We start from the raw sequence: 14,664 nt of genomic DNA on the forward strand, positions 1-14,664 counted from the left end.
GAAAACACGGGTTGTTACTATGGTAGGACTATGTCGACATTATGTATGGTGACCCTACTCAACATAAATGTGTGATGTCCCTATTCCATATTGATATTTGATGAAACTATTCAAATTGTATGTGTGGTAATCCTTTTCAATATAGATATGACAAGTATCAATATTGATAAAACTACATTGTAGAAACATGGTTGACTGTGACGCTATTTTAATGAAATATTAAGTTAATTGTACTTCCTCTCAGTTTTTTTTCGTACTTTTGTTTTCAAGAATGCTTGTCCTTTTTCAAGATTGCGGGGTACTCGCAAGCCCATTAAATGGTGTTGTAACGTACACCACCACGATACAAGACTCCGTTGCTACGTACAGTTGTGAAGCCGGGTTCAAAATTGATGGCTTCACGACTAGAACTTGTTCTGCAGTTACACCGAAAGGCTGGTCTGATACAGCACCCACTTGCATTGTAGGTAAGTGTACAATTACTGATAAGCCCTTTCGTATTAAAACATTTTGAAGTAAAGACTTTTTGGCAGTAAAGTGTTTGGGTTTTTGCGAAAAGAACACACACACGCTCGCACGCAAGCACGCACCCGCACACGCACACGCACGCACATACATGCATACATACATACGTTCAAACCCCTCGCTATGGAAAACGACAACATATTGTTATATCTCTAATTCAGACTCAGCGTGTGTATCAAGTCCTTGTTTGAATGGTGCTGTATGCGTGGATCAGACCGGAGGCTACACGTGCGTCTGTTCGTCTGGTTACTCCGGAGACAATTGCCAAACAGGTCAGTCTTATACAAGCCAATTAGATTTATCAGGTAAATGACAACTGTTTTTGGTGACCTGCATGCATGTTTTTCTTCTATGTTTATTACGTTCATTAAGCCGACTTGATGCTCTGCATCTTTTTTTTCTTGTCCTCGTCTTGCAGACACCGACGAATGCGCGTCTGCACCATGCCAGAACGAGGCCACATGCGTTGATGATATCAACATGTATACCTGCACGTGTAAAGCCGGATACCATGGCGTCTACTGCGAGATCGGTTCGTCATTCTTGAAATAGAAAGATTAAATAGAATATTGCATATTCATAATTGGCACTACCACCCATATGGCGTGTCGAAATTTGAATATTTGTTTATTAATTGTGGTATATATCCTGACATTTCAACGTTAAAACTGGAAGACGGTTACTATTGTTAGTGCCTATGAGTGGATTTCAACCTGTGAGCCCTTGATAAACAGTAAGGTGTTTTACAACAAGACCACGGACCCACAACAGTTAAACTACGAAGCACTTATTTTACACAAATCGGCGATTGTTATAACAACACGTTTTTTATATATATATATTTCATATAATTCCGAAAGGACTCGTTAACAAACGTCTGATCTAAGCGCTTATAACAAGTGAGTTTTGTCACTGTCTTCTTAATAAGAATAATAATTCAGCACTGTCAAGTCACTAGCGGATTTAAAGGGGACACACCCGGCGCGCGCCCCCTCTTTAATCGTCCAAGTTAACTTTTTATGTCAATATAGGAGAGAAAAAATAATAAAATACGCCCATAATCCATATTTTTTTTACTACAAATTGTTAAAATTTTCTTGATTAAGTAACCCCAAATCCACAGGCAAACAGTTTATGCCAAGTACTTTCGGTCCAGAGGGAGGAGTCATGTCAAAATGGTGCGCCCCTAAGTTACGCCCCCTCTAACGTCAATTCCTGGATTCGCCCCTGCAAGTGAAATAAGGAATTATTAATTCTGTTTTCTTTTTTGATTTTTAGAAATTTATGAGTGTTCGTCGAACCCCTGTCTTAATGGTGGCATGTGCAATGACGTCACCGCGGGATACTCGTGCACGTGTATGCCTGGGTACCAAGGGACACACTGTGAAACTGGTCAGATAAACTGAACTTGTAGCTGAACGTTTCCGTTATTGCTCCGTATTTAAAGATCCAATTGTCTGACTGATTTGTTTAACCGTTTTTGTCATAAAACAAACCCAACTAATATCAACAGTGTGTTTAACACGTGGTAAATTACCTCATCAATGCTACGTCTGAAGGCAATGTTTTGCGTCGAATAAAGACTTCAAACAAAGATCACTTTTATTTTCCTTCACCATTTGCGTTGTTTTTTAGAGATCGACGAGTGTTTGTCGTCACCATGTCAACACGGCACGTGCACAGAAGACATCGGCAAATACTCATGCACGTGTGAACCAGGATACCAGGGGTCTAATTGCGAAATAGGTAATCGTTACTAATTTCCGCAACGTTTTTATCATCAAATCTTATGACAGTTGGTTCTTTAATTTCGGTTAAAAAAGTCTCTAGTGTTTGAATGAAAAAGATGTCTACGTTGTAGATATATTGTAGCTATAAATGGGTCGAAAACTTGCTTCACTGTTAGCGAATAACATTTTTTTTATATTTAGGCTGAACAAAAAGAATTTCAAATTTTTTTATAAACAGTTCATCTATTAGAATATGGCTATAGTACTTTTTTGATAACGTGCAACTAAGCAATTGATAATTCTTTTTTAAACAGCAACATTCATCTAATGGATAAATATCTCTTCGCATGTTATCACCACAGATACGGTCGAGTGTGCCTCCTCCCCGTGCTTGAACGGTGCCTCGTGTGTAGATTTACTCAACCATTACACATGCGCGTGTGTCCAGGGCTATGATGGCAATCACTGCGAAATAAGTAAGTCTTCTATGCACATTGAAGGCCTATTTTAAGCATTTTTGTAGTGACCGCACCCCCGTCCGCACGTGCGTCCAGTGCTTTGATGGCATGCTCTGCGACATCAGTAAGCGTTCTTTGAACATTGGCATTGATCTAGATATATTCGATGTTTCTTTCAATATCAATTTGATATTTTCACTGCAAAATAAGGAGTGAAAATATCAACTTTCAGAACTGCCTTTAAAATAAAATACGATCTTACACTGAAATAATCAATATCCTCAATATCATGCTCATTGTTGTTTCCACCATTATTAATTGTACACTGCTATAAATTTAAATAATACTTACAGACATAGACGACTGTATTGACCACCAATGCCTGAATGGAGCCACCTGCATCGACCAGATTGCCGGCTACACATGCACATGCTCGGAGGGTTTCATCGGGACATATTGTCAGGACGGCAACGCTGTTGACGAATGCGCTTCAAATCCGTGCAAGAACGGCGCATCTTGCAATGACCTGATTAAGCATTACACATGCACATGCCCAGAGCTTTTCGCGGGCGTCAACTGCGAGGCTGGTACGGTAACCCTACATCGTATTTGAGTGTATTCTTTCTGCTAGTGAAATGGTTAAGGTGTATCCCTTTTTTATATAACTTATGTTTTCATAATCAAACCTCATTTCCTCGTGGACATGCCAAGAGCTTCTCGCAGGCTTCAACCGCGAGGCTGGTACGGTAACCCTATATACATTTTTAGTGTATTCCTTCTGCTAGTGGAATGATTTAGATGTATCCGGGTTTATATATATAACATATGTTTTCATAATAAAACCTCATTTTCTCGATCACATGCCCAGCGCTGGTTAGGCCCGATAGGCGTTTTAGATTATTCTTCCTACCAGTGAACTTATTTAGATTTATGTTTTTTTTTGTTTATATACGATTCCATATGTTTCCTCGTGTTTCAGCTCTCAGAAACTCTTCCAGTAGTGCTGCCCTGAAAAACCTGTCACAGGTTTGTCCTTCCATTCATTTGCATTTGACTTCTATGTTATAACAAAAGTGTTGGATTTCGTTGTGTTTGCGAATGAACGTAGTGTTAGATGCATGAATTGATTGTGGCTTTAAATCTGTCCTAGTCCGACAAATGATTTTCAAATCAAGATCTATAGCCTTTCGATGGACTTCAGGCATAAAAAAGGAAACCTATACTGCCGGCATCAGCGATTTGGCATATGCTTGGCACTAGCGGATCCAGGGATGAACTTAGTATTTCAAAATGTTGATGCATTGATTGATATTGGCCTTAAATCTGTCCAAATCCGACAAATGAATCTCAAATCAAGTGCGAGACGTATAGCTTGTCAATTGAATCCCCGCATCAAAGGAAACCGTCTGCAGTCATTAGTATATTTGACAAATACTATGGCGCATCACCAAGAATAAACTACTATAGAGGCGGACTCATACCCGCGTTAAAAAAACATGCATGCATTGTTTTTAAACCAACAGACCAATTAAATTGTATGCATAAATGACACTTATAAGATTGGTTCTCTCGTTATATGCGAGTATCTTTGAAGTGCTGAACAAGTCTTGTTTGAAACGTCTTTCCGTTGCACGGTAATAAGCGAGTATCTTTGAAGTGCCGAACAAGTTTTGTTCGAGAAGTCTTTCCATTGCAAAATGACGCTGTGAACGTAAATGGCGAGTACGCTTTCATTTGCAGAGATCTCGAATAGTATTTCGGTCTGTTGTTCAGTGTGGTTGTATAAATTTGAGTTACGTGCGTTTAATCTACATCGAAAGATCATGAATATTGATTGTGTGCGCGCATTAGAAGTAACAGTACCGTCAGAGTAATCGACTGAAATTCCTACAGATGAAATGAAAAACTGTGTTTACTAAAAAGAATCGGGAAAAACGTGAAGTATTGGTTATGAAAATCATTTTAAGGATGTCCGTTTTAGTTATCATATTATTAGATAAGTATCCTACGCGCTTTCTCGGCTTAAACAAATGTTCCATGCATATCTAACTATAAATTTATTGTATCCGATGTCAGATTGTCAACGCCGAGAACTACGACATGGTTCTGAAGCAGACGGCGAATTTGACAGGGTCAGATGTAACGACGACAGATGGAGACATCATTTTTGCGATGGAAATATTGCAATCCATTGCCAGTTTGAGCGTTCCATTGAACACAGAGGTAAAGACGATTGTTGATGTGTTTACATGTTATCCAGGGGTGCGTTTTAATAAAGATTTTTATCGGTAGTTGAAATTATCTTAGTGTCATAGTTTCATTATTTTAATACATATTTGAGTGAATTGAACTCGAGTCAGCATTGAAAATGAACACCAAATTGAGTAAATAAAAATAATTGATGTGCATGTATTGTTAGTCTTTATACAGGTTTAAGAGAATTGAAGTTACGACTAAAATCCTTTATTGAAACGGTCCCAGGGTTTGTGCGAAACGGCCACATCCCTTAATCGAACTGGAGAAATAAAGCTGCTAAATTAATAATTTAATTTTATTGTAAGCCCCATACTTTCGCAGATATGTACACTTTAATTAAAGCAGTTTTTCCCAAGATTTTTTCGTATAAAACAATTGTACAAATGTTGAAATAATGCACCTCTTACATCTTTTGATATAATGCATGTCTTACATATTTGGAACAATTACCGTCTTACAGAATTTACTATAATTCACGTCTTACAGGAATTAGCGGTTGCGTTTTCAATTATGGAGAACGTACTAGATTCCGGGCATGAAGCTATATCCGTCGCACAGAAGGCGGAACGAACATCAAACAGGTGCATATACTTGATCTTACCACTGTTTCGACGTTTGCTGGTATTTGGTTGTTTATACACTCGTATTACAGATGTTTTGCATTTTATTCGTTCAATCAATAAGCCCCCACCCCTCAGCAACGAACTTTTAGGATCTAATTTTGCAAGAAATTAAAAGTAAACTGTTTGTTTATCATAGGGTCACCCCAGCTAAGGACAAGCCCATTAGGATTAAGAAATAAAATAACAACGTCCGTGAACTTTACCACAATTTATATCTCATATGCCAGGCGCCTGGCAGGAAGGCTATCGGTACCGCTAGATTTTACTAGCTGCTGGGTCGGCAACCGGCCATGTAAAAACAAGCCACGTGTGACACAAACCTTCGACCTCCCGCTCTGTAGGCGGACGCCTTGACCCCTAGGCCACGGAGACGGTAATATAACCGTTAAATTACATACTCGTTTCTGTTACAGGTTAATTCAAGCCGTAGATACCTTCTTAGGCCAGTTGAACGTTTCTGGGAAAAATGACGCGGTAAAAATTACCACTAAAACAATGGCTGCTGCCGTCGTTGAGCAAACCGGAAGTATTAACTCCGTTGTTGGTATTCGGATGACCTCGGCGTCTGATGTTTCCACCGACGCCATTGAAAGTGTACGAGCGTCCTCTGCTGAAGGCAACTCGGACGTTGATGTCGGCATTGAACTGGACGCGGCGCTTGTTGTCAGTAAGTTGTCTTTATAACATACAGAATAATATGATGAATTCGATGAACGCAACATCTTCGGATATGTTCGGACAGTAATTTATTGCATAACAATATACATGAAAGCTATTGATCTTGTTATTGGTTGTGTTGTGTCTGCAGGTCCCGTAAAATATAGATCAACATTTTTAAAAGTGTTAGTTTTAAATTATTTTAAATATATTGATACCAGAAGTGAATCAATTTTACGTTTTAAAGTGATTTTAAGTGGTTGATCTTTTCCCGCGTTATTTTGACGTCATTTGAAAAAAAATGTTTCCGGTTATAGTCGGGTCGTTCTTTTTACAGAATGGGTAAAAACGGATTACTGAAAGGTTTTCTTAAATGAAATGAAGTATTTTTTTAACAATTCTTGAATGAAATAATGAACTATTGATGTAAATATAAGGAATGAATTGCGTAGTTGATGCCATTATCGGGGATATGAACGCAATTGGGTTGGTCAAAGTACACGTAGACTCCTTCGGACTCCACACACATTGACCAACCCAATTGCGTTCATACCCCGATAATGACATCAACCCCGCAATTCATTCCTTAAATAAACTATCAAGAAGGCAATACTGTTTAAATATCAAATAGGGTTATTAGAACGGTGTTTTGGTCCAAGTGGTTGTTTACGAGTCGAGTGGGACGCAGCTGGTCGGTTTATCAAGTTATAAGATGATTCTAATTGTTAAAGAAAAACACTATATTTCTATATGTCTGTACATAACGGAAGACGGAAGCCACAACGTGTCTACGCATACTGTTCAGATTCGGATTTCACGAGGGGCTAGCGGAGTGAAATCAACATCTGTAAACATACACGAGAGTCGAATACGACATTCCAGATAAAAACGCACTACTAATTACCTTTTTAGAATATACATTACTGGTGTTAATCACTTAAAAGACACATGCTTTTATAATAACTGTCATTTTCATGACGTTATATTTTGTTTAATGACGTCATTTTAAATTCACTGAACTATACTTGTTATGACGTGACGACAACAGGGTTGAATAAGCCTTATCATAGTAGACTGGTACCATACGTTACTTTTTGGAGAAAAGAGAATTAGGGTACCAGTCTATAGGCTTATTGCAGTGGAGTTGAATATGGGCTACCGTATTTTGCGATATGAATTGCGTGTGGATTTATGATGGATATATAAAAAGATTTTGTCCTCTTCGTTTTCAATATGTTCATAACAAATCAAACATTTTCTTCTGTTCAGATTACACAACACGATTATCGTGTGTCGTGCAAACCAATCCAGTATTGTTTGTCGAGGAGAACAGTACGTACCAGGTCAATAGTATGGTAGTTTCCGCTACCCTGAAAAGGGATGGAGAAAATGTGGAGAAACTGAACAACAACAAGGTCTGGGTAACGCTTAAAATTACAGAGGTGAGTGAAACCGACATTCTCAAAGAGGTTTACGGTGTGATATAGTCTAATATGTTAAAAGTGTGACATACTTCAATATCTTTATAGTATGATATAATCAATGCTGATAAAAATACTACATGCTCAACGATGAAAATAGTATGACATATATATGTTGACATAATCAAAGATGCTAATAGGTGGACATACTCAAAGTGATAATTGTATAATATACTCAAAGATGTCAAGTATGACATACTCGAATGTGTTAATAGTATGACATATTCTTAGATGTTAATAATATGACATATTCTAAGATATTAGTAGTATGACATATTCTTAGATGTTAATAATATGACATATTCTTAGATGTTAATAATATGGTATATTCTTAGATGTTAATAGTATGACATATTCTTAGATGTTAGAAGTATGACATATTCTTCGATAATAATAGTATGTCATACTCGAAGATGTTAATATCATAACATACCCAAAGTTGTTAAAAATATGCGTAAACATTTCGTGCAAACAAACACTGGATATCGAGAAGCTCTGTCATTACATACCTTATGTCTGTAAATAAATGCTGCTTTATTAATCCAGAAAAAAATCTTTCCTCGTAATGCGTTCCATTTTTTAACATACATACGGACTCATAATGCTGTGTTACACTGGCAACTATATTCAACAATTACCTTGAAATTGACGCTTATATCATAATAAACCAATCATCCCATTAAAGCTTTATTTGTTTTAAGCAAAACACATTGCCTCTATGTGGATATTGGGACACGGAGGAAAACCAGGGTTACGGTGGGTGGCGGACGGACGGATGTTCAGTTGTAGAACATGATTCGTCAAGTCACGTGATCTGCTCCTGCAACCACCTCACCAACTTTGCTGTTCTCATGGTCAGTATACGACCGATATTTCATCAATATCCTGTCCAGTGGATTGTTATCAAAACTCGTTAAACAATTCGAAATGGTTGTAAATAACACAATTGTAAAAACAACAACTTTATTTAATGGGAATTGAAAACGGTAAAACTATTCGCATTAAAGTTTCTTAGCACTTTCTTGTTGCGATGTTAAAGCTGCACTCTCGCAGATTGATAGTTAAGACATTTTTTTAGCTTTTATCTAAGAATCAGCTATTTATGATATCAATGCCTTCAATTCAGTCATATAGCTTAAGGTGAATTACAATAGAACCGATCTCAATTGTTTGGAAAACTTTCGAAATTTTCATTTTTTTTGCGTTTGTAACGCTTAAAGCCGTAACACAACAATTTTCGAACGTTAATATGAAAAATGGCGATCTGATCTTTTGTCAGCAGCATTGTACCACTGTTTGGTAGATATCTACGCAAATTTGCTCATTCCAAGACATTGTTTTTTTAAAAAAAAGTGGCAGAACGGTCAATCTGTGAGAGTGCAGCTTTTAGCTATTACTCTTAACAAAATGCGATCTTCATACGTTCCTTTTTTGTTCTTTAGGATCCGAGAAACAATATTTCGCCCTTACACAAGTTTATTCTGGGTGTGATATCCAAAGTGGGTCTTGGACTTTCAATTGCTGCCCTCAGTATAACGATCGTCTCTTTTCTTGCATTTAAGTAAGTATTACATTATTCATACAAATTGATCACACCTGAAATGTATATCCGTTCATAAAATATATTTTCAAGCGATATTTCATTAGTGGGATGGTATTCAATATAGGTCTTAAATTGATCTAAGATTGATGTAGCTTATCGGATTGCATTTTGTAAATAACCAACGTTTACAGTTAATGAAGTATGGTCATTAGATTGACTTAAGTTAAATGCCGATAACCATCCAACATTCCCATCAATGAGACGGGTATGAGCCAGATACTATTAGCTATCTTTGTCATAATTGACCTTAGAGTGTTTAATACAAAGTTAAATTGCAAAAATCCATTCGTTGAAGCGGGTTAGAGCTTGATCCTATGAGCTATCTTCATCGTAACTGACCTAAAAGTGTTTAATAAGGACTAAAATTGGTAACATTATGAGATGTCCGACGAAAGAAAATTGTTCTCCAAAACAAATGACCCACAGTCTACTGCGACATATTTTATCTGAAAACATTTCCAGAAGGTAATGTACTTCCTGTGAGAGAAGTATCCATTTTATTATTATGTCAACATTCACATCTTTTTATACTCACTAATTTATCTGTAAGCAATCAAATTTTTCTGTTATAGAAAAAAAACACGTCGTTCTTAATTACACTCGTTCTTAATTACACTTGTCCTTAATTACACCCGTTCTTAATTACACTGTCCTTGGTTATTCTCGTTCTTTATTGCAATCGTTCTGAATTACAATCGTTCTTAATTACACCCGTTCTTAATTACACTCGTTCTTAATTACACTCGTTCTTACCGTTCTTAATTACACCCGTTCTTAATTACAGTCGTTCTTACTGTTCTTAATTACACCCGTTCTTAATTACACTCGTTCTTACCGTTCTTAATTACACCCGTTCTTAATTTCACTCGTTCTTACCGTTCTTAATTATATCCGTTCTTAATTACACTCGTTCTTACTGTTCTAAATTACAGCAGTTCTTAATTACACTCGTTCTTACCGTTATTAATTACACCCGTACTTAATTACACTCGTTCTTACCGTTCTTAATTACACTCGTTTTTAATTACACTCGTTTGTACCCGTCTTAATTACACCCGTTCTAAATTACACTCGTTGTTACCGTTCTTAATTTAACCCGTTCTTAATTACACTCGTTGTTTATTACACTCGTTTTTATCCGTCTTAATTACAACCGTTCTTAATTACACTCGTTCTTACCGTTCTTAATTACACCCGTTCTTAATTTCACTCGTTCTTACTGTTCTTAATTACATACGTTCTTAATTACACTCGTTCTTACCGTTCTTCATTACATCCGTTCTTTATTACACTCGTTCTTACCGTTATTAATTACACATGTACTTAATTACACTCGTTCTTACCGTTCTTAATTACACTCACTCTTTATTACACTCGTTTTTACCCGTCTTAATTACACCCGTTCTTAATTACACTCGTTGCTACCGTTCTTAATTTAACCCGTTCTTAATTACACTCATTGTTTATTACACTCGTTTTTACCCGTCTTAATTACATTCGTTCTTAATTACACTCGTTCTTACTGTTCTTAATTACACCCGTTCTTTATTACACTAGTACTTGAGTACACCCGTTCTAAATTACACTCGTTCTTAAATACACCCCTTCTAATCGTTCTTAATTACATCCGTTCTTAATTATACTCGTTCTTACCGTTCTTAATTGCATCCGTTCTTTATAACATCCGTTCTTTATTACACTCGTTCTTAATTACACTCGTCCTTAATTACAATCGTTATTACCGTTCTTAATTACATCCGTACTTAATTACACTCGTTCTAACCGGTCTTAATTACACCCGTTCTTAATTACACCCGTTCTTAATTACCCTCGTTCTTACCGTCCTTAATTACACCCGTTCTTAATTACATCCGTTCTTAACTACACCCGTACTTAATTACACCCGTCCTTTATTACACTCGTTCTTAATTTCGTTCTTAATTACATCCGTTCTCACCCGTTCTTAATTACACCCGTTCTTAATTACACTAGAAAACTGAGAGCAAAGGATCACCAGAAAGTTCTCCTGAATCTGAGCGTGGCAATGTTCTGTTACTCCGTCATCTTCCTAGCAGGGATAGATAAGACAGGCTCCCGGTCGGGATGTGTAACAGTTGCTGTAAGTTATTTGTATCATACATACATGAAACACATCTTGTACTTTTCGAAATTAGTCTCGAGTACTCAATGTTTTTTTCTGGCTACTTTACATGTGACGACCTGCCTTACCGGTGCTGTTAATACAAATTTCCAAATAAATATTGTGTCGACGTCTCAAACACAAAGTTTTGTTACACCTACTTTAATAGTGCAGTAGTATTTTATCATTCTAATTGCATTGTGTCAATTTTAAATATAGCCAGTTTGATTAAAGAAATAAGCTATCGGCTACTATATTTGTTCTTAACTTGCATTCAGTCGAAACTCGCCATGTCGAACTCTGCTATCTCGATGTTCTGGTTTTGCCGGTTTTTTTTCGACTACTTTGGACTTAAGAGATATATATGTGTTTTGCATTTTGTTATTTCGAATGTTCATTATCTCGAAGTATTTCGACTTCGACGTAGCGAGTTTTATTTTTATTGTATTTGTATTCAAACTACTGTTTAATACCTCCTACAGGCTTTGCTCCACTATTTCATCCTCGCGTCCTTTATGTGGATGCTTGTTGAAGCCGTCCAGCTTTACATTAACCTTGTGCTGGTCTTCGCAAAATACAATCCTACCAGATTTATCGTCTTAGCAATGATTTTTGCATGGGGTTTGTAGACCACCTTAGAAAACACCTTTTGAAATCAAGAGAGAACACAGGATGCGATAAAAACTTCTACTTAGACTTTCGATTTATGTGATCGTTGAATACAGCCTTTTATTCTTGCAAATGGGCATCTGCTTAATCCAGTGTGTGTATACCACGTGATAAATTACGTCATACATGCTAGATCGGAAGGCAACATTTTGCTTAAAATGTAAACTTAAAACAAAGATATTTTTTTCTTTTACTACACCATTTCAACGATACAAAGGGCAGTCTATGGCGCTCAAAGAGCCCCGCTTTCGTTTTATTACTGGAGTTTGATATGGTAATTAGTTTTATCAACCACTTTGACAAACCTGTTTTCAAAATAATGTTTTGACAGTCCTCAGTCAGACGGCCGTTTTGTGAAAAAGTTTGTCGAAGTGTCTTAAGAATCTAAACTCTCAATCAAACTCTGGTGAAAGACCGAAGGCGGGACTCCGTAAGCGGCGTAGGCTGCGCTATGTTTCATTAAAAACAGTGAAGAAATAGTGAAGTTATCTTTGTTAAAAGTCTTCATTCGAAGCAAAATGTTGCCCTCTGACGTAGCATTTATGACGCAATTTATCACGTGGTATACATACGCTGTTAATCCGATGCAAGGAGACATTGCTGGTGTTTCACAATCAGCCGTCGCGAACCACATTTATTTCGTTAACTTTTGTTAAAAGATAAACATTAGATTGACTTCGATATTTCTTTACAATTGAAAAACATTTGATGAACATTTTTCCTTCATCACGTGACTAATTATCGTTTCAGGTTTACCTACACTTCCTGTTATCTTTATTCTTGCTTATGATCGCAGCATTTACTTCGACGACCACGGATAGTAAGTCTGTCTGTAGTATAGTATACAGTCTGTACAAACAGTCGAAAAACTTTAATGAAGACATTCGAAAGTACAATTCTGTTAAAGACAGTTGTTTTTACTTTCAAATTATAATAGGTTTTATGTCATGAATGACGTCGCGAGCATCAAAACACATTATTGTATGTTTATATATTACTAGCGTATTGTAATAACTTTTGACGTAAAGCGTTAGCGGAAATCTTTAAATTAGTATTTATGATATAAATGAAATATCACATGAATGGTAGGCCTCGCCTAGGCTTATTTTTATCAAGTTTAGTAAACTTGTTTAATAAATTTCATGTTAAACGACCATGCATGTAATAAACTCTGTTCATAAAATGTCAGATAATTCTATGACGTATTAACATGTCTTTTTGGTCTTATTTTTTTTTCTTCCTAGTTGTTGGATGGAGCGGGGCCCACTTACTTTTGCCTTCATTATCCCGGTGGCTTTAATTCTGGCGATCAACTTGTTCATTTTCCTTATCATCACCACCAAACTATGCATGCGAGAACACAAGAAACTGACTCAAAAACAGAAAAATCGCAGACAGTTTGGCCTGATCGGAGGGTTTGCGATGTTCATTTTGCTAGGTATAATATACAACTGCCCTTTACCGTTCTTCAAATAAAGTTTCATTTATTGTTGTATTGCGAAATAAGCTCTTTAAATGCGTTATATTAATACGATTAGCTAAGTCATTTATGAGTTAGTGTCTCCTAATAAGGAGATAGTATACTGGAAAATATTTTTTCACTGTTGCACCTGGACGCTTCTATAAACCAAGGCATAATACAGCGTCAGTAAAAAGTCAATTTAGTAATCCAACCCTGCAGGTTTGACGTGGATTTTCGGCTTCCTGACTGTCGACGATACTCGACTCGTTTTCCACTACCTGTTTGCCATCTGTAACTCTATGCTTGGATTTTTGATATTTGTGCTCTTCATTGCCAGACGTGGCGAGGTATGTTTTGATTCAATAATTGTGTTACTTCGATTAACATTCTTGTCTGTACATGTGATAAATGTCATATTGTATCCACACTGTTCACCATCATAGAAATATGTCTTCGATCATTTAGTGTCTTATTTTCTTTTAGACTCTGAAACAATGGCACGATTTATGCTGCAAGAGGAAGTTTTCTACCAAAATAAGCACGTCTGACACGTGGGTTCCAAAACGAAGAATGCATTCTGAGAGTACACGCGTATCGTTTGGGCAACGCCAACTGACACAAGTGGAAAAGCCGGGCAAGAGGGCACGATTCTATGAGGGTGGAATGTAATCTGAAATAAATGATAAGATAGACACAGGAAGCATGCAGTTGGCTATAATGTGGCACTTGCTTTTGAGTGAGTTTTAATCGCTTTACAGGATTCCATACATGTTTATGTCTTATACAAATGAGCTTAACAAGCATACTCGTGAGAATAGCTGTACGTTGGTGAGATTTAAGTATGAAAATACAGAGTAAAAGACGCTGAATAAATTTCAGAACAGCATTGTATTATAATCTTACAATGTCCCTTTCCCTGGTGCAAGTGGTACCACTGGCCACATCTATTTTTTGTTTCAGAACAGAGAAGGAATTGTATTCAAGGCAAATCTATGTCTCTTTTTCATTTTCTATATTTTGGTCAGTGATTTTAAACAAGTCGATGCCAATCTACCAATGA

The 14,664-nt window shown here is 36.8% G+C and overlaps 1 protein-coding gene across 1 annotated transcript; it reads left to right on the forward strand.

Annotated features, from left to right (window-relative positions):
* Positions 1 to 271: 271 nt before the first annotated feature.
* On the forward strand, positions 272 to 14,442 carry LOC128234407 (adhesion G protein-coupled receptor L4-like). The gene is made up of 20 exons (XM_052948624.1): positions 272 to 467; positions 687 to 797; positions 944 to 1,057; positions 1,804 to 1,917; positions 2,161 to 2,271; positions 2,618 to 2,731; positions 3,067 to 3,300; positions 3,693 to 3,739; positions 4,790 to 4,936; positions 5,456 to 5,550; positions 6,006 to 6,259; positions 7,519 to 7,691; positions 8,432 to 8,584; positions 9,173 to 9,291; positions 11,326 to 11,452; positions 11,956 to 12,094; positions 12,893 to 12,962; positions 13,387 to 13,580; positions 13,824 to 13,951; positions 14,088 to 14,442. Exons 1-20 carry the CDS (start codon positions 272 to 274, stop codon positions 14,271 to 14,273), a joined length of 2,826 nt encoding a protein of 941 aa, XP_052804584.1. The 3' UTR covers positions 14,274 to 14,442.
* Positions 14,443 to 14,664: the final 222 nt, after the last annotated feature.

Source organism: Mya arenaria, chromosome 5, assembly GCF_026914265.1.
Source record: "Mya arenaria isolate MELC-2E11 chromosome 5, ASM2691426v1".
Classification (NCBI taxonomy): domain Eukaryota; kingdom Metazoa; phylum Mollusca; class Bivalvia; order Myida; family Myidae; genus Mya; species Mya arenaria.

Excerpts from the sequence above, each read along its gene's own strand:
- LOC128234407 (XM_052948624.1), top strand. The coding sequence starts at position 272 with ATGCTTGTCCTTTTTCAAGATTGCGGGGTACTCGCAAGCCCATTAAAT. Across the intron at positions 2,272-2,617 it reads GGGGTCTAATTGCGAAATAG|ATACGGTCGAGTGTGCCTCC; the intron begins GTAATCGTTACT and ends TTATCACCACAG. Across the intron at positions 13,952-14,087 it reads TCATTGCCAGACGTGGCGAG|ACTCTGAAACAATGGCACGA; the intron begins GTATGTTTTGAT and ends ATTTTCTTTTAG.